This window comes from Amphiprion ocellaris, chromosome 16 (assembly GCF_022539595.1).
Source record: "Amphiprion ocellaris isolate individual 3 ecotype Okinawa chromosome 16, ASM2253959v1, whole genome shotgun sequence".
Lineage (NCBI taxonomy): Eukaryota > Metazoa > Chordata > Actinopteri > Pomacentridae > Amphiprion > Amphiprion ocellaris.
Genome location: NC_072781.1, coordinates 22,100,734 through 22,124,862, shown reverse-complemented (window position 1 = coordinate 22,124,862; position 24,129 = coordinate 22,100,734). Strand labels below are relative to the sequence as shown.

At 39.0% G+C, this 24,129-nt stretch overlaps 1 protein-coding gene across 1 annotated transcript in view; it reads left to right on the top strand.

Moving 5' to 3' along the window:
- The window catches only part of pdzd8 (PDZ domain containing 8), a 59,055-nt gene extending 35,383 nt beyond the window's left edge, over positions 1–23,672 (top strand). The window contains exons 4-5 of the mRNA XM_023296323.3: positions 17,206–17,368; positions 17,487–23,672. Coding sequence (XP_023152091.2) covers positions 17,206–17,368; positions 17,487–19,849 — 2,526 coding nt within the window. The 3' untranslated portion in view covers positions 19,850–23,672. The remainder of the gene's footprint in view (positions 1–17,205; positions 17,369–17,486) is intronic.
- The last annotated feature ends 457 nt before the right edge of the window (positions 23,673–24,129 follow it).

The window sequence follows — 24,129 nt, the reverse complement described above, 5'->3', positions numbered from 1 at the left end:
CTAATTCTATAGGCATGGTACCTGATTAGAAAAGAAATGACCTCTTAGTTGCAGCTGAGTGTTAAAATCATTGCTCTGAACTGCAAATAACCCAACAGCATCTCTCATGAGAGATGTTTCTGTATCCAAATACTGCATTTGACAGCATAAATGCCATGTTTAGAGGAATATTCTTTCTAAGCTTAGGCTGATGTCTGACATCTGGAAACTGTGACTGATAAATGTTGTCAACATGTTTTTCTCTTGATTTTTTTTTTAGTGTTTTACAACTTCACATCCTATTAAATATATTAGTGCTATAGGTTAGGCATTCAATCATTGGATTTGTGAATAAAATTCACCTCTTTATGTTAAAACATTTAGTAATACTTTATTTCATCGGATGATTTACCAAACATTTTAAAAGCCCATGAAGTGAACTACCTGTGTGTAATTTGATACATGTTTTAGGGAAACTAGATTTTTCTTGACATATTTGCTTATTTTTAACAGACCTCCTTCACCTTTCTACCTTTTCAGATGACCTAATTTGAACTGACACTAAAAAGCTGAGTTTTGCTTGAGATAAATAGTTTATTGTTATTTATAACCGCTACCTTTATTAACCTAATACTTCCTTCTGAAGTACACAAATTAGTTTTGACTGCTTTGGCAACGAAAGTAATTAAGATATTGTCCACTTTCCATCTGTTGTTCTACACAGATGGAAAGTGGACAATTTCTTGATAATAATTGTAAGGTGATACAGTTGAAAATTCAACATTTTTGCTCCAAATGCTCTGGCCAGCAGTAGTTTCCCTATCTTCACCAATGTAACCAAATACAGATTGTGTTTAAAGAATACAGGTTTTTTGAACTGTCAGACATTTGGGATTTGATTTCTGTTGAGGTTTAGACAGAATGACACATGTATCAGATACATCACAGACTAAAAAAGAGAAGGGAAAGGAATCTAGCGCAACAGTAAACATCAAAACACAGTATAGACTAGATCTGAGATGAAACAGAAAATAATGCACATAAATTAATAACATGAATTAAAAGTAGTTGTTTTAATGCATTATAAAATTTATTTATTACTCCGCCAAGGAACGCGGTGGAGTTATGTGACGATCGGCATTGGTTTATCCGTCTGTTTGCAACATTACTCAAAAATGGATTAACAGATTTGGCTGAAATGACAGATCAGAAATGACACAAGGACCAAATGATTAGATTTTGGCAGTGATGTGGCTTATAGTCTGGATTCACGGATTTGTTAAAGATTTCTGTATCATTGCGAGATAGCGACATGGCGTCACTGTAACTATGACAACAAGTGAACACTACGTCGGCTGCCTGCTGATGATCACATGATTGCAATCCTACTACAAATTGACTGCTGCGGACTTATAGGGACTTGTCCGTTGGAAATGATGCAAAGAACAATTGATTATGCGATTCGATATCCATACATAACGTACACATGCATAACGCACGACTGTGCTCAGCGCAAGATCATTTTTTATTAAAGATTTCATCTGTCAGAAATGATCCAACAACTGAGCAGCCTTGGCGGAGTACTGCGAGTGCTTTTCTTGTTTTTATATTTGTCCTTTGGTTTCTGATTAGACAGGCAATCTCATTGGGTTGGGCCACACTCCCAAGAATGGTTGAAGAAATAGAGCTGTGCCATGTCTTAACATCAACGATATACCAATATAATTCCTTTCCATAGTACAAATCCCTCATCTGATGGCATTAATCTGGATAACTGTGGCATAAAGTACAGTTTGCACACTGGAAGAGTCTCAGGAAGAGGTATTTTGAGAAAAAAATTAGCCTACCCTGTTGTTTGGAGACGATGTGGCTACAATAGAATGGATGTGAATCCAATAGGTGTGCATGAAAACAGACAGTGGAAGACATAACATGAAAGTGGTCACCTTGAACAGGTCAACAAAATAGTCAAACCAGTTCTTTGGCTACACATTGCTATCTGTGAATTCACTCCATCGCTTTGTCTCTGGTCCCCTATGAGTCGTCTATGATCATAAAATCACTGACTTGATACTTTTAATTTAATCTCTGTAAGAGATGCAGGAAATGTGCACAAAGAGCTAAGTGATGAATGTCACCAGACAGATGGATTGTGTGTACTGAGCATTTAGAAATCTACTGCAAAAGGATATTGTTTAATGGTACTATTTCTGTATCTTCACTGCAAAAAGTTGATTTAATTAGTCTGAGTTTTGAGCTGTACATTATGTGTTTTGGATGACATTCAGCAGAGTAAGCTACAGAGTAAATTCATGTTGGTTAACAAACTCCCTATGATCTTTGAGTAACTTGGAGATAATACAGACTCTTGATTTATAAAATTACTCTGAATGCCCCTTCTTTCCATCTACGGGGATCTGACAGCTGACATGACGTAGGCTTGTCTGTTTTTCCTCTTCTGTGTCAGTGTTATTTAGATTGATGTTAACGGCTGAATATATTTGTGGTTTCTACTTCTCTTTAACAAAAATTATATTATATAGGATGTATTGCGCAGCAGCAGAACCAAATGAAATAAAAACATTTATTTATGGTGTGCTCTTTCTCCTCAACTCTCTGAGGAGGGACTGTTTGTGTAAGTCGGCTGTTTTGAATAGCTTTTTTAAATTGGAAAGTTCAAAGGGCCAGCAATGATGAGATGTTAATAACGCCATGACCTGAAATTAGGTGACAAAATGTGCAAATGTCAAATGAATGATAAGTAAATGTTATGTGGTGAAGCAGCCAGATTGCTTCTAGAAGCAAAATTGCACTTGGGCAATCCTCTGAATCAACTGGTTAGCTCTCTGAGGAGGGAGATAGGCTCAGTGTTTGCATGACAGACAAGCACCGGTGCTCAAAGCAGAGGAAGGACCAAAATGCCAACTTGATAGCAAGGGAAATGGTATCTTAATTCTTTCCAAACCAGTGCTAGTTGTTTGGAATTTAGTTGTCATTTAATCAACTAGGATGATGTAACAGTCATGAAAGGTTATTATTTTTCAGTGGCAGGACAATGACAGTGCTGTAAAAAAAAAAGGGACCATGTGGGCGACTGAACCACTGTTGCTGTCTATACAAGTGCAAATTAGGCAAAACACCTTTTTGTTTGCCTGCGTCTCCATAACAACTCTTTTGTTCTTAAAGCTTTTGAAACCTGCTCCCTATGATAAAATGGCTACTTGAAAATTCAGATAGAGCCTCACAACAAACACTAGTGTAAAACTAGGTTTAACTGTGATTTTGCTCAAGAAAGACGTGCTTTTAAATGCTACATTAAGTGTCAATCTTTACTAGAACACATGTGGGGTGAATGAAGTTGTGCTATTCTGTGAAAATATTAAATCATTCATATGTGCTCGTTATTCTGTGTAATATTTACTATATTGATAATGTGTTGATTGGTGTTACAGTTAAAACACAGTTTTATTGGTCTGGGTGGAGTGGAGGTTGTCACTGGATGTGAAAATGTTATTGATACTGAGTTAATCATAAATGAAGAAAAGAACATTTGTGAGTAGTGATCATCAAGAAAACTGAAAGCTGAGAGTATAAAAAAAAAGGTTGTGGGGAGCCTATCGAAGCTGACAGAGGGTTGGCGGCAGGGGAGAAAAATGACCATGCAAGCTTACGCTCACAGTCACCCATTAGCCTAACTGATGAACCCAGATCCTTCTTGCTGTGAGACGTGCCACCCGACTTTTGCTTATGTGACTTCGTAAGTCTCATTATATTCACTTAATAGGATACTCATCGGAGGGTTGTATGCCACAGTACCACAGTTTGCCAGCTGAAGTTATACCATTCAATTTCCACAATTCTGAAAAATGAAATTTGATTGAAAAAAATAAAATAAAATGAATGTATTTGAACATAGCATCACATACACATAATGTTTTGACAAACTGAACACTCTTGTAGATGAGCATGAACAGACTTGTTGTCATTGTCCTTTATCCCCAGAACCTACAGCATCTATGCTACCTGCTGTACTTCTGTATCTGAGGGAAACAAATGCCATCGTGTTTTCTAAATTTTGTGTTTGACTTAGTACCGAGGTAACATCTCTCTGAATTTGCCTAGATAGTATTTATATTAGTGGTGGGACACAATTTAAAAAAAATAAAAATCTAATCAATTACAGGCTTTGTAACTGATTAATCACATTTTTTGTCAAATAGCAATATTTGACACAATAAGCAAAGTTTTTCAATTCAGATAAATTTAGGTTGACGACTGAATCGATGAATAGACATATACGTGAACTTAAACAACAAAAATGTTTCATTTATATTTATCTGCATTTTTCATCTGTCTACTACATTCACAGATTACTGCAAACTCAACGTCCAATTATAGCGATTATATTCAACATTTTAAGGCTTTTTGTAAACTCAAGCAATTTCAGTGTCTTAAAAAGTGGTCTATTATGGGATGGCTACACCGTTTGCCTGTGCCATGACCGTCGTAGCTAACGTTACCTCTGGTGCTAACAGCAATGTGTTTTGCATTGAGGTGATACCATTAGCTTTGAAGTGTTGCGTTGATAAGAAAACTCTTTGTTGCACAATTTGCACACAACCACGGTTTTATTAAGGCTGCCATCAGGAAGTTTTTTCAAAGAAAACAAGTTCAGTACAGTCTTATCTTCCATCACTATTCACCATACCTTCTTGTGCTGACATCACTCAGTGCATCCTGTGTATCTTCTTCATGGCTGGCAAACAGACTTTAGGTTTATTACTGCCCCCTATTTTGCTGGAGTGTGCATCAGTGTTACCAGTGTGCTAGAATTAGGGAACTGAGAAAGGTGCAATTAAATGCGTTATCAAGGCAACTTTTTTTGGCTGTGTTTTGGTTGGTGAGTTCTGACTGACACCTGATGCTTTTTTAGTACAACAAATCTGAATGCTAGTCAACTTTATCATCATCTCTGGAATGCTACAAAAGAAACAGCAGTTTAAGATGTCATTATTGAATGTAGTGTTTGTTTTTGAAAAGTGCTGATAGTGCTAGGCTTTGACTATTGCTAAGAGGTTTGCTGTGCCTCTTAACCTGCGGCCAACAGTGTTTGGAGTACCTGACATCTTCCTAAAATAAGAATAACTTCAACACTGTTCTAAATGACAGACATGTCTCTGTAGCAGAGACACAATCTACAAAAACTTAGCAAATCGCACAGCCATCTCCACAAATCAAGATATTAACACCTTAAACTGGTGCTATGGCTACGCTAATAGCTAGTAGCTAAGTTAGGAGGCAGCCTTAGATGACCCCAAAACAGTCTGGAAAACATTAACAAATAATGCTTTAAAATCTGGACCTTAGTGGGTAATAAAAGTCATCAAACAGTGAAAGATTAACAAAACAAAGAACATCGGACAATCAGCCGTTCTCATAGTAAATAGCGGACAATGTTGCAGAGTCACATGATGATCTGATGCTATCATATCATATTTTATACATTCACTGTGCTGTTACACTGTTAATGTCTAACATTTAATGTATATATGTATAAATTAAATCATAGCAATCTTTATTAGTAAAGAAGCCTAGTTATGAATGACAGATTCCCATCACATGCTGTTATTAGATAACATCTAATGTATTTGGGCTGGCAGCCTTTCTTCATTACCAACGACCTATATTGGCATTCACCCTAAATTAAAAGGTATTGTTCGATCTGTAATAGCCAATATGAATTCCTGTATCCCACTAATGGGCCTGTTTGACTAATTTACAGAATACTTTCTCAGATACTGCTTGAATAAAGTACTATTTGATTTAATCATGATACTGCTATGCCATGGGATGCTTTTGAAATGTTCTGGTACAAACTTCATACTGTAACTTAACACTGTGATACTGTGTCTGACATCACATACTACAAGAAATGCTTCACTCATAACTACCCTACGCAAACACCTGAGCAGTTACTGGTTATACACACCACCCCACAGCCCACTCCACCCCCATCACCACCGGGGCTGCTAATTGGATGTGGCAGGGAATTGCTGCTGACTTGCCTCGCAGCGACTTGTACCCTATAACCATACACAAATCGATCTGACATGTGGTATTAGATTAAATTACCAAGCAGTGCAGTGACAGGGAAAAGGATTTGCTCAACCCCCCCTCTCCATCTTACATGCACCCTCTCAGACCTGCCGGAGACCAGAGGGATGTTCAGCCGAGCAACAGGAGCTGCTGCTCCTTCCAAGCTATCCATCCAGCCACGGTTTCAGACTTGCCTGTATCTAGTCACCCCCACCCGTAGACTGTTCTCAGTACGCACATCACCCTCTGAGGACTTATTCTATCTGGTTCAGTAGAACACGCATTCAGTAGAACATATTCTAATTAAAAGCACGTGTATGGTTATAGCCGTGACCAATAGTAGGTGTCTTGTTTTTCTGTTTCGTAATGTATGTATCTTTGTCTTTTATACACACACAAATACATTAATTAGATTTCACTAAAAACAACAAATAGCTTTCACTCAAGGTAAAATGAGCATTGATTAACTAACAGTAGCTCATTAAATTCACACAAGCACAATGACAATTACAGTTTGTGGAAAATAATCGCTTGCAAGCAGCATTACATTAACCATTCATTTGGAAATTTGTATCAGTTCAGATCAATTTTTTAATCAGGAGATGCAGCAGATGAGTTGAGGCTCAAATGGAATTGAGAAATTAGTTGCAGCTGCCTATTTCAGGCAGCACTTCACTCTTTAAATGTGCAGGGTTTTTTTTTTTTCCAACAGCCCAGATCCATGTCTCAAAGCATAACTATGGAGAAACCAACAGTCTCCTTTTGACATTTAAAGCCAAATTGATAATTCAGGTCAATTTCCAAAACACTGCATCAAGACCTGAAATGAGCAGCTCATGTTATATCTATTTGCTCATATTATGTGTAGCTAAAGTAGCATCTTCAATGTAGTAAATTAGACAGCTGGTAAAGATGTCCATGTTAGCAATGATATCAAATATCAGTACTTCCCCATTTTTCACGATATTCCAGCCTACCTGTTTTCAGATATCTCCATATTTTAAGCATCAGTAATATGTAATATATACCTCTATCTCTCTCTATACATATATGTATGTGCACACACACATATATGTATGTATGTATGTATATATATATATGTATATATGTGTGTGTGTGTGTGTGTGTGTGTATATATATGTGTATATATATATATATATATATATATATATATATATATATATATATATGTGTATATATATATATATATATATATATATATATATATATATATATATATATATATATATATATATATATATATATATATATATATATACTACCACTAGTGAATGACTGTACAGCTAGCTGTTAGCTTAGCATAAAGAATGTAAGCAGGGGAACTGATTGATCAGGATAATCAACCTGATCAATCAGTTTTAGCCAATGAATTTAAAGAAAAATGCTTGAAAACGTTGAATATTAAACATATGCTGCTCCAAATCATTTCATTCCCTTCCCTTCATCTAATCCTCCCTGAAGATTAAAGCTGTGTATTCAGTGTGAATGGGGTTGAGAGGTTCGGAGGTCAGTGAGAAAACCACTTGTTTCCCAGAAATTCACCAGATTTACCATCAACTGTAGTATAATTTGAAAGTTTGAGGAAGAATCTTTTTTTTAAATCAGTGAAAATGTTCCACTTTGACTATGTTATGTTGAGATTTTAAAAGATAATTCAGTTATTTTAAAAATGTCCTTATTTTTGAAAGAAAGGGATTTTTTCCCATTGAAGATAACATTAAATGAGTCAGAAATACAGTCTAGACATTGTTAATGTAGTACATGACTATCCTAGCTGGAAACGGCTGATTTTTAATGGAATATCTACATAGGGGCACGGGGGCCCATTTCCAGCAACCATCACTCCTGTGTTCTGATGGTACATTGTGTTAGCTTATCATGTTGAAAGGCTAATTGATGATTAGAAAACCCTTGTGCAAAACATATGTATATGTATAAAATATGCATTTGTTTGGAGTTGTTTTTAGCAGTAGATTAACCCCATTGTTACATTTGGCACTTCAGTATCTGTTTACAAGAATAAAATTAGGTTCTTGAACTTAACATTATCTGTGAAAAACAAAGTTAGTAGAACAGACAGCAGAGATTCTTTGACATCAAGTTTATGTGTTAAATATCATTACTTGTTTGAGGCAGCCTGCGATATGTCAGCGTGTAACAAGTGTAACAGATGTCTTTTATCACAATGAGTGTTTTATTCAGGAGCTCAAAGGAAGATTGTCTGGGTTTCTGTCCTGGAGGTAAAGAAGGGAACTTTAAAGCAGTGATAGCTGCCATTTGAACATATTAACCTTTCATTTGTTCTCTGTGGCAGTGCACAGATAAAAGGGAGGCTGGATTTGCTGAAATAGATGGTGAATTGCTCCATTTACATCTGGCAGGTTTGGTGTTGCTATGTTCTTTGTTTGTCTTTTCTGCTCAGAGACATAAAAACCAGGAGCTGCACACTGGCTCAGTCGATGTAAACAAGGTTAGATCAGTCACTGCTGCTCAGCCCCGAGAGAAAGCGCAACTAAACAACAATTAAACTCTGCAATTTGGAGAAGCACCAAACAACTACTTTCTCTTACAAAAGTCAGCGGAGAAATGATCCATATGTTGCTTTTTATTGAACTGTTTGGATTTGCACGCAAGAAACAAAATCATCACTGGAAACAAAGAGGAGTTATTTTATTCATCCAAACAGCTAATGTTGAAAAACAGCATTACTGTAGTCTAGTTTAGGATCTGAGTCACTCAGTGCAATGCTTCAGGGTTCATATATGGTGTCTTGTAATGTTTCTTTCTTGATTTGAGTTATTTATGTTTACGTCCAGAATCTAATTAAATGTATGTATGTCAGAGTATACCTGAGAATATACAACAGATGTTAGAATTCATTCTCATTCAGCACCATGATAACATGATATGCTGTGTAGATCCCAACTGCTGTTTGCAAAATGTCTGTTCCAGGCAGCGAATTTCTGCTCTTAATCAGTCAAACATGAATGAAAACCTTATAAAGATTCATTAAAAAAATTCTGTTTTTTGGAGTGAAGATAGATGCTTTAAATATGACTGTAACCTGTTATTTACTATACTTACAAACTTGTATTCAAAGAAAATGTGCTACTTGTCTCCCAAACAGTTATCATATTTATAGTTTGATAGCTCATAAAATAACTGTCTCAGAATAAGGAGGTAATGTACAGTAGATTCATAGGAAAGGAACTATTATAGCCAGACTTTGGGGTGCTTTTTCTTTACTGGGGAAGGTCAGATTTGTAAAGGAGGGTTGATATAACTTGGGCTTCTTTTGAAAGATTAGAGTGCAAGGACAGAGGAAGAGATGGGAGGCATCAGGTGAAAGCGACAGGGACATGTATTCTGAAGACAACAGGAACAATTTTCAGACATGGGATACATAACATTGCAGCTTTATCAGTCTCTTAAAGTAAGAGCATTCTGTCACTCAGAATAGATTTCTTTTTCATTAATGTTCCATGACATAATGTGTAATAATAGAGACTACAGCCGAGCTACGAGCAAGTATATCATATCAGACTTTCCAAATAACTAATAACCAACATAAATTCTGATTTTGTAAACAATGAAAAGTCTCATGTGTGATGATAAACTAATAAAGAAAAGTACACAGTGTGACCTGCTGTTAGATCCTGACTGCCCCTGGCTCCGTGTTGGGGATAAATTATAATTGTAAGTAATTCATGAAATTATTGCTGTTGTTTCATGTGTGTACTTGTGCACAGTTATGTTGCTTTGGGGACCTTTATATGGATCCTGCTGCTGTCTCTTGCCGCAGGTATGTGAATGAGAAAGGTGTTTTTGAGTTTGTCACCAATCTTTGTCTTTTTGACCAGTATTGGGGTTGAAATGTGGAAAAAACCTTCCCCAAGTTATCTCAGACAACTGTAAGTAGATTGTTACTGCGACTGACTGCTTGTAGATCAGACTTGTGTTGTGATACAGAAATGTTACTCTGCCTGACTAGTAATATTACCATCACAACTTTTACGGAAAACTTACCACGGTGCTCATTTATAAAGCTGACTTATCCAATTACTGTCAGATTAACAGATAGAAGAGCATATCAGAAGGAAGGGCTGTAATGTCCTGACATGATACACGTTTCTTGATTTAGTATATTAGTTTTACTAATGTCTATCACATCATAAACCTGCATAGAAATTAAAGAAAGACCATTTATCTGAGCTAATCGGAGAATATTAACTCAACCTGGCAACATCCATGGTTCAATTTCCTCTGTTCAAGGTGGCTCAGGCTTGCAACAAAAGGAGTGACTCCACACAAGTTAACTGCAGCTAGTTTATTTTTACACCAAAATTTGTGAAATTAGTCAGTCAGTACTGCAGTATTTGAATAAGTAAAGTATGAGAAGGTGCTCCAGAGGTCTAGGTGCCAGATATGTAGGGGAAAAGAAAATGAATAAGGCTGATGATGGATGGTTCTTCCCACCGCCACCCATGGATATCCAGAAGAAACCACTCAGGGGAAAATCATTACACTTGTTTATTGAAAATAAACATGACATATGCTTTACGTTGTTATTTTAGCTCTTTCTTTATTTACATTAAATATTAAAATTCTGAATGTTAGTTCAGTTTTCAAGTCAACATATGACACCCAGTATACTTAGACCTTAAATGATTCCTGGTGCCAAGCACAGATAAAACAGTTTCTGTATTTATAGATTTCAAAACATTTTTTTTGCTTCTCACTCTACCATCTCTCTTGTCTGCTGAAACTGTAATCTAGTTCTGTCTTGTATGACACCATTAAGAATGTAAGAATGTTTACAGTTAAATGCATTGGAGATAAGTATTTTTTAATTCAGTTTCTGAAACAAGGTTTTTGGTCTCATGTGGTCTGAGGATTTAAATGCTGTTGTAGCTGATATAAATAATGGTCAACATTCATGGATATAAAACCCAGGTTATGTTTACCACTAAATGTTTCTTCGATGTATTATAATGATTTTGTATGTTGGGGCAGGACAAATATTATTTTTCTCTTTGCGTGGTTGGACAGTGACACTATAGTGAATTAATAGAATAGATACCCAGGATTGGTGTAAGAGGAACAAGAATGAACCTGCAGCTTTCTATCTCTGAAACCAGTGCTGCAGTTGGAGAGCAGCAATTTAATCACTGGACTTTTGTGTGCACTGCCATATAATTAGGTACATAGGAGTGTCTGTGACTGTGCACATATTGGTGGTGTAAGTGTGTGTAAAAGAGAGATTGCCACTATTTGCACTTGAGCAGAATGGACTCGTGCTCCTATTTGTAAATCTATTGTGGGCTTGATAGCCACAATCCAGCCAGTGATGCAGCTGTTCACACACAGCTGCAGACCTGCTGCTCAGTGATACTCAGCACCTACTCTCACCTTTCAGCTGTTTTTACTCAAAGGGCTAAATATTCCACTGTCCTGAACGTCTGTGTGAACTGTAAGTAGCCAAGTAGAAGCTGACCCACTCAGCACTGGCATCAGGATCTGAGGTCCCCCACTGCCATGTGCCAAATGTCAGTGGACCGTGTGGTGTATTAAATAGGACAGCCACTATAGAAGGCAGCTTTTTGAGGCAGCGACATAGGACACGTGACTAATATATTAATGTTCATCTCATTTGAACAAAAAGTGAAAAATATCATACCATTCATACACCAACATGACTGCTGGACAGGACAGCCACTGTTATTTTTAACTATAGCTGTTGTCATGCCAAGAATATATAAAATGTCGAAGTCAAGAGGGAAATCTCCCATCATAATTTACCTGAGGCCAAACTGATAGGTGTTACATCTCTAATGTATGTGGGACAGAAAATGTTTAGTATCAGAATTGTTATATTCACTTCACCAAGGAACACAGCAAAGTTATATGACTGTTGGCGTACGTTCGTTTGTCTGTGTGTCTGTCTGTCTGTTAGCAACATTACTAGAAAATGGACTCAGATTTGGATGAAATTTTCAGGGAAGGTCAGAAATGAGACCAAAAGGGCCAACTGATTAGACTTTGGCAGCGATGCGGCTTATAGTCTGGATCCACGGATTTGTTAAGAATTTCTGTACCGTTGCGAGATAGCGACATGGCGTCACTGTAACTATGACAACAAGTGAACACTACGTCAGCTGCCTGCTGATGATCACATGATTGCGATCCTACTACAAATCGACCACTGTGGACTTATCGGGACTTATCCGTCGGAAATGATACAAGGAACAATTGATTAAATTGTGGGGGTGTTTCCGAGTCCCATCCATTCTCAAGGCCCGCTACATATTTAGGGTACCTGATTCGGTATCTGTACATAACGTACACATGTAAAACACATGCCTGTGCTCAGCGAAAGGTCATTTTTTATTAAAGATTTCATCTGTCGGAAAATGATACGACTGAGCAGCCTTGGTGGAGTATTGTATTCTGAGTGCTTTTCTTGTTTTCTCTTTTTCTTACTGTACGTTCCAAATCCTCCATAAATGTTTTGGATGGAAATGAACTATGGCTTTTACCCATTTCCTTTGAGTCAGACTAAGACTCCTCAGAAAAATAAAGGTGTCCTATGATATCAGGTACCAAGATGTTAGCAGCAGGTTGTTTAAGTCCTTGAAAGTTGTGAGGTAGGGCCTTTACAGATCGGATTTGTTTCTCCAACACTTCCAGCAAAGGCCTGATCTGACTGGAATCTGGATAATATGGAGGCAAAGTCGGCACTTGGAAAACTGCAGTGTAGGAGAGAGCATTATCCGGCTGAAAGAGGTCACTGCCATCAAGGAATACTTTTGCCATGAAGGGTTGTACGTGGTCTGCAACACTGTTTAGATACGAGCTATATGTCACATGAATGCAGGACCCATGTTTTCCCAGTAGAATACTGCCCAGGGCATCACACTGCCTCCCCTAGTTTACCTTCTTCCCATCCTGTTGCCACCTCTTCCCCAGGCAAATGATGGACATGTACCAGATGGTCCACATGTTGTAAAGGATGCTGATTCATCGGGCTAGGCCACCTTCTTCTGATTTCAGCGGTGGACAGGAGTCAGTATGGGCACTCTAACTGATGTGCAGCTACTTGGTGCTATACACAGCAAGATGTGATGCACTGTTTTCACACCTTTCTATGATAGCAGCTTTAAGAGTTTCATTGGCGTGTGCTACAGTAGCTCTTCTGTGAGATCAGACCACACAGGCCGTTATTTACTCCCCACAATCATCAGTGTGCCTCAGTCACTCAAGACCTTGATACTGTGTCATTGGTAGTCCTGCCTCAGTACTTTTGATGGCTACTGACCATTGCATACCGTGAACACCTCACAAGACCTGCTGTTTGGAAGGTCCTCTGACCCAGTCATCCAGCCATCTAGATCATGTCAGTCAGATCCTCACACTGCCCATTTTATCTATTTCCAGTACATTTACTTCTAGAACTCACCCTTGCTGCCTAATATATCATATTTTTTGACAGGTGCCACTGTAAAGAGATAACCGCTTCACCTGTAGCTTTAATGTTGTACCTAATCAATGTCCAGTGTAATATGTTTGCCTGTAGTGTAGGACTGTGATCAGATTGGATCCTTTGTAGCATCCTGTGTGATGGACTAGATTGTTAATTCTTTATCATGGATAAATGTACTCTGTTTCCAATATCCTGCCTAATATCCCAGGATTTTGCATCTCCTGTTTTTGTGTTGAGCCCTCAGATTCTGAGCATTTGCCAACAGCACTTATCTGTGTGCTACATAATGGTCATTTAGCTTTAGCGTCCATAGTCTCCCCCACAGCATCCTGTTGCATCTGCAATGTTGTTATAGTCTTCATGAGAAGGCTGTAACATAGCCAGATCAGATTAAACCTTGACACACACACACACACACACACACACACACACACACACACACACACACACACACACACACACACACACACACACACACACACACACACACACACCTCAAACACCATGTTGAAGACATAACATTAAACTCTACTTATCCTGATCTTAAACCTGTTCTTTCCCTTAGTTATTACTTATACTGTAATTCTTATTTAATGACTTACATTTTTGTATTTAAAAGAAACGTGGTTCTCCACAATCTGACTATGTAAGCTACAACATTACTAGTGCAAGTACATCCACAAACCTTTAACAAGGCAAGGGTATTCACACATCCTTAAATATCAGAGTACTTCACATATAAAGCCTTATAAATTTACTGGAGTTTCTGTGTTAAAAGAACGACACAGATGTGTCCTTAGCACATTCAGGTGATTTCAGATAGCTTGTCATATTCAACAATTTTCTCATTTGGAGTTGTAAGTGGTCCGGACCTGTTGTATAAGTCGTGCAGAAATAGCCTGGTTTTGTCTACCGGTTGAAAAATGCATTCTCATTTTTAGAATCATACTGCCTTAGTCTGAATCTGGAGCTCTAGAAAAAGCAAAACTATGAAATTAGCTGCAAAATATATTTATTTTTAATATTTTGTAGTCTGCATTATCATCTTTTTTTGATTCACTGAGATCTTTGACCAGGTTTATTTTTTGTTCTGTTCATTCACAGAAAGTTATTTACATTCTGTCATTTAGGGTCTTTCAGGATCATTCTCTATTGCACTAGCTGTAGGACATCACTTAATGTATATGATTCTTATACACATTCATTTCCCTGAATGTCACAGCCTCTTTATTTTTTTGATCTACTCTTCTCTGTGAAGATTCCTTACCAATTCAATTGTTTTTATACAAGCTGCAGTAAAAAAGGATTAAATCTCAGTTTAAACCAATATTTGGCGTGACCATCTTTTTCCTCTGTCCATCACTTCTGAAGGTATTGTTTTTAGGTTGGTTGTTCATCATTTTGGAGTCTCCCTCAGTATCTTCTGTCCCTTTCTATAATTCTGGACTGACTCCATGATGTTAAAACCAGGGCTCCGAGGCAACCAGACCATCTGTTGCAGGATTCCTTGTTCTCTTTGTGGTTCAAGATAATCCTTAATGACTGACTGGACTGCCTTTCAGTGTTGCTTTTCAAAAGACACCAAGAAAATGTATGTATTCCACATGGTTTAAGAACAGCTTTCAGTTTACTTTGGGCATACCCTGTATAAGCGTTTGAGGGTACTTTTTACAGGAATAGTAAGAAGTTAATGATCACGCCTCACAAATGAGCATTTACTGTGTAGAACGAAAAGTCTGATGAATTTACACACCACATAAAAATAAGAGAGGTTTACGAAAAGAAAACCCAAATCTACACAATAGTGTTATTAACACACATCATAGTGTTGTGTTTGACTGCCCTGCCAGGAAATATTCAACAGAAAATCATGGCCCAGTCACTGGCATGTATTTGTTTGAGATGGACTGTACAATAGATGCATAGACTTAAGTACCATCTCCCTCAGACTCCAGTGAACCTTAACCAACCAACCAACGACCCCAACCCAACCCCCACTTCGCTGTTCCAGCTTGTGTAGATCATCTGCTTATTCATGGCCAGCCCTAACTCAATCATAGCCTTCCAGCAGAACTGTAACAAATGACAGCAGAGGAAATTACAGTCATTCGTCTCCGTCTACCCACATCATGTCGGCCCTCATTTTGCCCTCTTTTAAACCAGGACACCTGTACTATCTTTATCCGCTTTCCTCTCCTCTTTTCCCACCCCATTTAACTCTTTTATCTCTACCTAGACATACCCCTATATATATTTATATATATTTTCTCCACGTGTGTAAGACGATGATCTCCACTAAGCATAGTTAAAATTGCTTGAGCTAATGTATGCAGTTTGTCATCAACATAGGGGGTGGGAACTTCCTGCCTCTGTGTAAGCACTGTCACTTGATAGACGGCCTGTCAGGCATAAAGCGGGTCACCTCCACATCACAACAGGTGTGCTGTTGGTTGTGTGACTTAGACTGTGTTCAACAGCTGTTATTAAGGCAGTCGGTGGTGGAGGTTTAATTGCAACTCTCTCTTCTCCCACAGAATTGCCACTTTCAGTTTTAGTCTCTCATCAAAGTGCTGAAGCCAGATGTCAGTGTTGCACTTAAAGCATTTTTCACGTCACAATTTATTATTTGTTCATTGTTCAAGAATTCCCATACTAAATACGACAACACTTAACAAGTATTTCAAATAGGACAAAATGACGATGTGACGACTTTTTATATCCAAAAGGTCATATGTCAGCTTCACCGTGACATCATAATGTCCTACAGAAATCCAGTCCAGGCCAATGTTGACCATATTTCACATTTGACTTATTTGATAAGACACTAAATCGGCGACACTAATCCGGAGTGACCCTCATGACACTGGTGACTGTTCAAATCTTCTGTGTACAGAGTTGAAGATGTGTGCAAAGTGTGCATCTACATTTTAGAATTTGTAGCTACTTTCCGATAACATCCATATTTAAGGCATTGTCTACTGTCATGACTACAACTTTGTTTTTTTCAGAATAAGCTTTATTGTCCAAGCATGTGAACATATACATGGAATTTGACTCTGCTTTTTGGTTCCTTACACACTTAAGTATTCACTACATGTTATATGAGTCTGGACAGACATGGATGCAAACTGCAACTTGACTGGTTGACAGACAGAACAACCTTGAGGCAGTATTTCTGTTTCCATAATGCTTTATACAAAAATGCATTATTTACTTCTAATAGAAGACAAAAATAATACTGTGACTGCATTTTCAAGCTTATATCTTCTGTGTTCTCTCATCTTGATAACAATTTGAAAATGTTATTGTTATTTCTCAGAATAAATTTTCAAAATAGTACACCTATATCCTTTTCACTTCTTGATATTAACAAAAACCGTAGGCATATACATCCATCCATGTTAAGAGATGTACATTTGAAAAATTAGGTTAAAAGAAAACAAAATATGCCTTTGTATTGCAAAAGTTAGATTAAACCTCTTGTCACTGATCATAAATTAATCACATTCTTTCACACTACATTAGTACAAGGACATGGAGTACATCTGTTGTGAGCATGCATGGCCTGTAACCTAGAAGTCAGCGCTTGTCCTAATTGTTCAGTTTTCTCTTTTACATGTGTGCATCAGACGGAGGTTATCAAAGGGCCATGTGGAAGTGTGGGGATGACTTTCAGGCACGTTCCTGCCAGTGAAGGGGATGCAGTCCACGTCAGCATTGAGACGGTCACGCCCAACTCCCCTGCAGCCGCGGCAGACCTGCAGAAGGGTGACCGCCTCATTGAGATTGGAGGTCTGAGATGTGTTCACTCGTGCTTGTTAAAATTTCAATCAGAATTTTTAAAAATTGTCACTTCGTTCTTTGTAGTACTGACTGAAAATTTAATTCCTATTCTTGTTTCTGCCGGCAGGTGTCAAAGTGACATCCTCGGTTCAAGTTCCCAAACTTTTGAAACAGGCAGGAGACAGGGTGGTGGTGCTTTATGAAAGACCGGTTCGTCATCAGACTCCCTTTTCAGGAAGCCTGGGAACTCTGCAGGAAGGGTTTGGGCAGCTAGAGGAAACAGGTTTTATTCCCCAGCCAGGAGGGTATGAGGAAGACCCAGCCCCCATCACTACCCTTTCTGACATATCCGATAACAAAGACATGGACTCAGAGTTTGAAGAATTGATTGTGGACTCTAAACCTAGCCAGACTGGTGGCCCTAACAGCAGTACTACCAGTGAGACAAAGGAAGATTTCTTACTTACAGTAAACCAAAGCCCCAAAAGGACCGTAGCCAACTTGGCCTCTAAGCCACTTGGTTCCATATCACCCATTCTCAACCGCAAGTTAAACCTGGTGGGTCTCCAGTCTCCGCTAAAACCCCAACCCAAAGAATCACCAAAGCCCTCACCACATAAGACCAATAGTGATCCAGTGGAGGGTGTGCAACGCCCCACTGTTCCACCCCCACCTCCTCCCTCTCGCCCCCCATTGCCACCAAGACCTCAGATAAGGTTGACATCAGCATCCTCAGAAACCAATCTTTTGGACAGCGTTGAGTCTGTCACAATTACTAATGCTACTGTTGCTCCTACCATGACTACCACCATCAGCACTTCTGAAAAATCTCCAGAAAAAGTTCCACTCCCTGGAGCTAACGAGGATAAGGCTAGCACTGAGAAGACTTGTGTTAAGCAGGCTGAAGCAAAACAATCCACCAAGACAGCAGAGTCAAGTGATGAGATACTAGTTCTTCCCTCTGTCACTAGCAGCAGTAAAGTTGATCAAGCAAAGGACAAAGCTTCAGAGAGCTCCTGCAGCACACGGGATAGTCTAGAGGACCACTCTCTCTGGGAGTCCCCAGAAACCATGTTTCGTAGCCAGACAGCACGCTGGCCCAAGGCGTCTGTGGTGTTTGAGGTGGAGAGCAACCATAAGTACCTTAATGTGGCCTTGTGGTGCAAAGATCCCTTTAAGCTGGGCAGTTTGTTGTGCCTGGGACATGTCAGCCTCCAACTGGACCATGTAGCCCTAGAATGTATGACCACATCTTCAGCAGAGTACCAGAGTACCTTTAGGTTGGGGCCTCCGGAGCCTAGAGCTAACGTTAGCCGCACTGCGCTACGTAGTCTCAGCACACACAAGGGCTTTAATGAGAAGCTGTGTTATGGAGATGTTACTTTGAACTTCTGTTATTTAGCTGAGGGTGAGTTTGAGTATCCAGGGGGGCTGACAGAAAGGGAGCGAGAGGGGAGCCTTCATGATGAGGATATAAGGGAGAGGGAGAGAGAGAGGGAGCCTATTCCCTCAGCACCCCGCGATGACTTGGCCTACAGCACCATCCAGTTGGTAGAAGTTCGCCACAACTTCCAGGACACCCAGTTCCAGAACCCCACCTGGTGTGAATATTGCAAGAAAAAGGTTTGGACCAAGGCCGCCTCTCAGTGTATGATCTGTACCTACGTTTGCCACAAGAAGTGCCAGGAAAAGTGCCTCGCTGAAAATCCTTTCTGTGTGGCAGCAACTGAACGTCGTGGAGCTGACCCTGAAGCCAAATCCACCATAAACCGGGCTACAACTGGCCTAACGCGCCATATCATCAATACCAGCTCTCGCCTGCTTAATCTTCGCCAGGTGCCCAAAACTCGGCTTGTTGAGCAGGTGACTGATGTGGTTCCTGGAGTGGTGGAGCCCTCACCCAAGCATACCCCCAACACATCTGACAATGAGAGCAGTGATACTGAGACCTACACTAGTGGTGCAAGCCCTTCAAAGCAGCCCACCGGCAGTGGTGGCAGCAGTAAACTTGTGCGTAAGGAGGGTGGGTTGGATGACAGTGTGTTCATTGCTGTGAAGGAGATAGGCCGTGACCTTTACCGAGGGCTACCCACAGATGAACGTTCCCAGAAGCTGGAGTTGATGCTTGACAAGCTGCAGCAGGAAATTGATCAGGAGCTGGAGCACAATAATGCCCTCCTGCTGGAGGAGAGGGAGGCCACAGATGCACGCCGCAAAGCCCTCATCAGTACTGCCCTGGCCAAGTCTGGGGAGAGACTCCAGGCCCTCACCCTGCTCATGATCCACTACCGGGCAGGCATTGAAGACCTGGAGTCAGTGGAGAGCATTTCTCCTTCAGACCAGCAAGGCTTTAAAGGCAAAGGAGAAGGCCTGGAGGAAGAAGCCATGATGGGGACAGACGTCTATGACAGTGACATATGCAGCCCTGTGGAGGTTCAACTGCTGGATGACATTACAGAGGAGCAGATCTGTGTGGAGGCACTCCACTAAATAAGACCTGAAAAAAAAGAAGAGGACCATGTGCTTTGGACTTGTGCCTCCCTGCAAAAATTATGTGTGGATTTTGTGATTGGGGGAAGTCAGAAGTCCGTTTTAATTATCAGTGATGTTGGGCTCTAGTGTCTGATTCACACATTTTTTCTTTTCATGTAAAATGAAAGGATTGTTCAAGGATTTTCTTCCCCAAGGATTAAGGTGAACCTGTTATCGATCGATTGATTGATTTGCTCAGTGCGATGTTGTTTCTATGCTCTAGATTTTTAAAGGGAAGCTTGAAAACTACTCCATTTTCTGCCCTCAGCAGTGCTTCATGTTTAATCCTCCAGTTTGATTGTTCTTTGGCATCAAAATATCACAGTAAGCTTTAATTCAGGTTGCTTTGCTGTCTGTAACTGCTTTAACATTGGGACTTCTGTACACATTACTTTGGTCTAATGGTCTGAATCATCTTAATTTTGGAAAAGGAAAATAATTGTTTAATATTTGTTTGCTGTGAAGTAACAAGCCCATATGAAGGTGACAAAGGCAGGTGTAGACATTCACAGCGATGGAAGGATTCATTTGTCTAAGGACCCTACAAGCAGTCACACGTCTTTTGTTTTGTGCACTTTTTACTGTAACATATTTGGATTTTGGAAGTGACTTTCCCTGCTCAAAATGCTCTTGGGGTTTTTAGCAGCTGCATAATCTTCAATGATATATATATATATTATTTGCTTCATTTGTTAGGTTTGTTATCAGTTAGTTGGTTTACTTTGGTTAGTATAAATGTTTGATTATGTAACCATTTTTTAATCATTGGGATGGTGTCAGATGTAATTATCTGGGGTGGAAAACTTAGATCAATTCCTATTTGTTAGTTATTATTTATTGTTATTATTAGCAATATGCATATTTTTGTCTTGCCAAGTCACGCTTTATTCAGAGCACGGCTTATAAAATCCAACTATGGCACATTGCTTAATGATACTAACTACCATGGGTGCAATTTGAGAAAGGCACATAATTGACTTTTGATCAATTATGACATAATTGACATAACTGATCTCTGAGTGAATGGAGTCTGTGTGATGATAAAATTGTCCCAACTTTTTAAAAAATTGGTTTCATAAGTATGCATGTGAATCTCCATTCTTTATGGGGTGATGTGAAGTAGTGCAGATCATTTGCCTTCAGGAGTTAGTTTCATACCCAAATGAATGTATGTTCCTTTTCTGTGTTTTGTGTACATGCAGCTGTTTGGCACCGCCTCCCCCAGTCACCTTTCCTGGAAGTAGCTTATTACGGTGATTCTGTCATAACCAGCTACAGCTTCCAAAACGCTATGCTGTCAGTCTGACTTTTACACCAGTAGGCAGACATGGGAAAATAAGAGAGAATATTTAACTTTTTTTGTATCAAGAGGAAAAATCTACCCTTCACACCATAAAGGTTTTAGATCTGCCTTGATGGTGATGGGAGTTTCTTTCTATATGTTAATGGTTGTTTTGCCATTCACTACCACAGCACACATTTCAAGCAGAGGCTGATGATAGATACTCAGTGAAATTAAATTTGATAACTTTCTAAAAAAAAAAATCATCTGTTTTCAGGAGGTGTTGGTATCAGTCCATCAGAACTGTATAGGGCCAATGTTTGATTTTAAAAGGAGTGAAAACAGCCATGTGTAAAACACAATGCAGGAATTCTAGTTGGAGTAATTGATGTATTATTTTGATGGCTCATCAGAAGATAAAATACTTCACAGTGGTTAATATTACACAGAAATTAGTAAATATGATTCCAGTATGTTGTGTATGTTACAGAGTAATCTACCAGGGATGTGCATTGCAACTATTTGGTAAACACCAGTGATGTTACACTGTGTTGTGGCGAAAGTTGAAACGGTTTCGACTTTTTCCCCCTGACAACTGTGTGGTAGCACCGCTGTTGTGCCTCCAGAGTGGCCTCATTTCAATTTATAAGGAGGCAGCACTTTCTTAGGCTGCGCTGATGTCTGTCTAAACACCTTTAGACTACATCCACGCTAATTCTCAGTTTTAAACGCCAAAATAATGTTTGTAGAGACAAGTCCTGTGGCACCTTTTCAGAAATGATCTCCGTCCATACTTACATGCCTTACAAGGTGTGTCACATGACCATTCACGTACACTGAGCCATGCGGGTGCCAGTGTTCTCAAATTAAGATGTTTTCTTAAATGTGTTACAGTTTCTAGCAGAGAAAACGAGGTCAGCAATGATTGTAGTTTGTTGTCAATCTAGAATTAGACCATGGTAGTCTGGGCATATGTCTTTGTTTCTTCTGGAAAGTGGTCACATGATAACTCATGAATCATTTCTGCCTGTTTAGAGAAAAACACACTTCCGCCATTTTGAGACTAAAACAGTGAATCAGACAATCTCACCATTAAGCCCAATTTACATAGTGAACAGGTGTGCAGCAGAGCAAAAGTGTCATTTTTGCCTTAATATTTCTTCTGTACTTTTTTTCTGCAACAACTTCGCTTTTTGTGTGAACATGAAGTAATGCTTTTGAGGAAAAACTGAGTGTTCTCATTTGTACAATTTATGGCGTTGTGACTATACACACACAAGGGTCCTGGAGAGTTTAGCCATTTGGAACAGGAACGTGAACACTTATCTTCAGACATGTTGGGTAAACTAATTCAAGCATATGGAGGCCTTTAGGTTTGGGATTTCCAGCCTTTATAGCAATGGAGACCATTTAAAAAAACAAAACAAAAAACTTTGTTGTGGGTCAGTCACCTCTAAAACTTCATGACTAAAATAACAAATGGGTTCTAACATCAAGTAGGTGAACACACACATTTAGGCCTTTTGTCTGCCCTACCTACCCTGATGAAACGGCAAAGTGCTCTGAAAATATGGCACTCATTAACTAGCTACTTGCGGCAGTCTGAGGACTACAGCTCTCACATCACATTGATATGTTGAAGATGATGGACTGACGAGTTTGTAGACTGAAGACCTTCTTCAGTTAAAGTCAGTCTGGTTTTATGAGCCTGGATTGTAGTGAAAAGGCAGCCTCAAATAGCCTCACATCTGCTGCTTAATTCTTATCAATCATCGCATTTAAAAACCCAAGCTAATGGAAGATTCAGCAACAATAAAAATAACAAAATGCACTAAACAGTAACCATGGGTAGATTTTTCCTTGCAGTGCATGCAGTGTAACTCTAAAAAAGACTTAATCATGTAGATTAAGAGGAAGCAAAGGCACATTTCATGTTCTTTTCAGTGTAGTAAATATGTTGCTTATGTAGATATTGGCTCACTGGCTGCTATACTTGTCAATCTCTGTATATCCAGATTTTTTGTGCAATATTTTTGTCGGAAAAGAAGCTGATAATCAGGAATGAATCCCCATGTCTGTAATTTTTCTTCTTTTCTCTGTAAATGTGTGAAGTCTTTGTACCCATCTGTCTGGTATTGTAAACTGGGGGGTGTTTGGGGACCAATGAGAACCTCAGAGGAGTTCACTTCATACCATAAACATCTCTCTTGGCCTAAGAAGCACTGCTTTTGCTGCTGCTGCTGTTGTCGTTACAGTGTGCTTTTCCACAGAACTCATATTCACATGCTACTTGCCCCCTCCCCCAGCCCTAACCTTTGAAACTGCACATACAGTATGACTGCCCAACCACGCAGCTTTCAGATCGAAATCCTGTTTTTCTTTTTCTTCTTTTTTGTTGTGTATGTGAAGGATGTTGTACAACAATTTTTGAGAAAGGTTCATCTTATGAAGCTTTATTGTACATAACCTAAATAAACAAGATCAAATGAATTACCATCACTCTGCATGTGGTTTTATGAGCTCACACATAACATCTTTAAAGGTACAACCTGAGGTCCAGATGTAAAGTCACACCACCAGAAAAATCAAAACGCAAGACTCGAACCTTCTCTAACATCTAAATTGATTGACAGATCATTTAACACTAGACATCCGCTAAGTACAAGATTATTTGCATTGACAATATACATCAACAAACAAGGAAAGCAAGCCTACATTTTCAGTTAAATCAACCAGTCCTAAGTGTTTATGTTAGTCAAATATGTAGATCAATTACTGGGCTGATTATGCACTGAGCTGTGCAACGTGTACATATTCTACAGTTTGTATGAAGTTTCATGTTGGATTTTTGTCTGACTGTATAATTGGGACAAAGTTATTATGTGCTGAAATAACATCATTTTGAAGACTCACAGTTCTCAGCAGACTGACTTCTCTCCATTTGTTAAGGAAGACA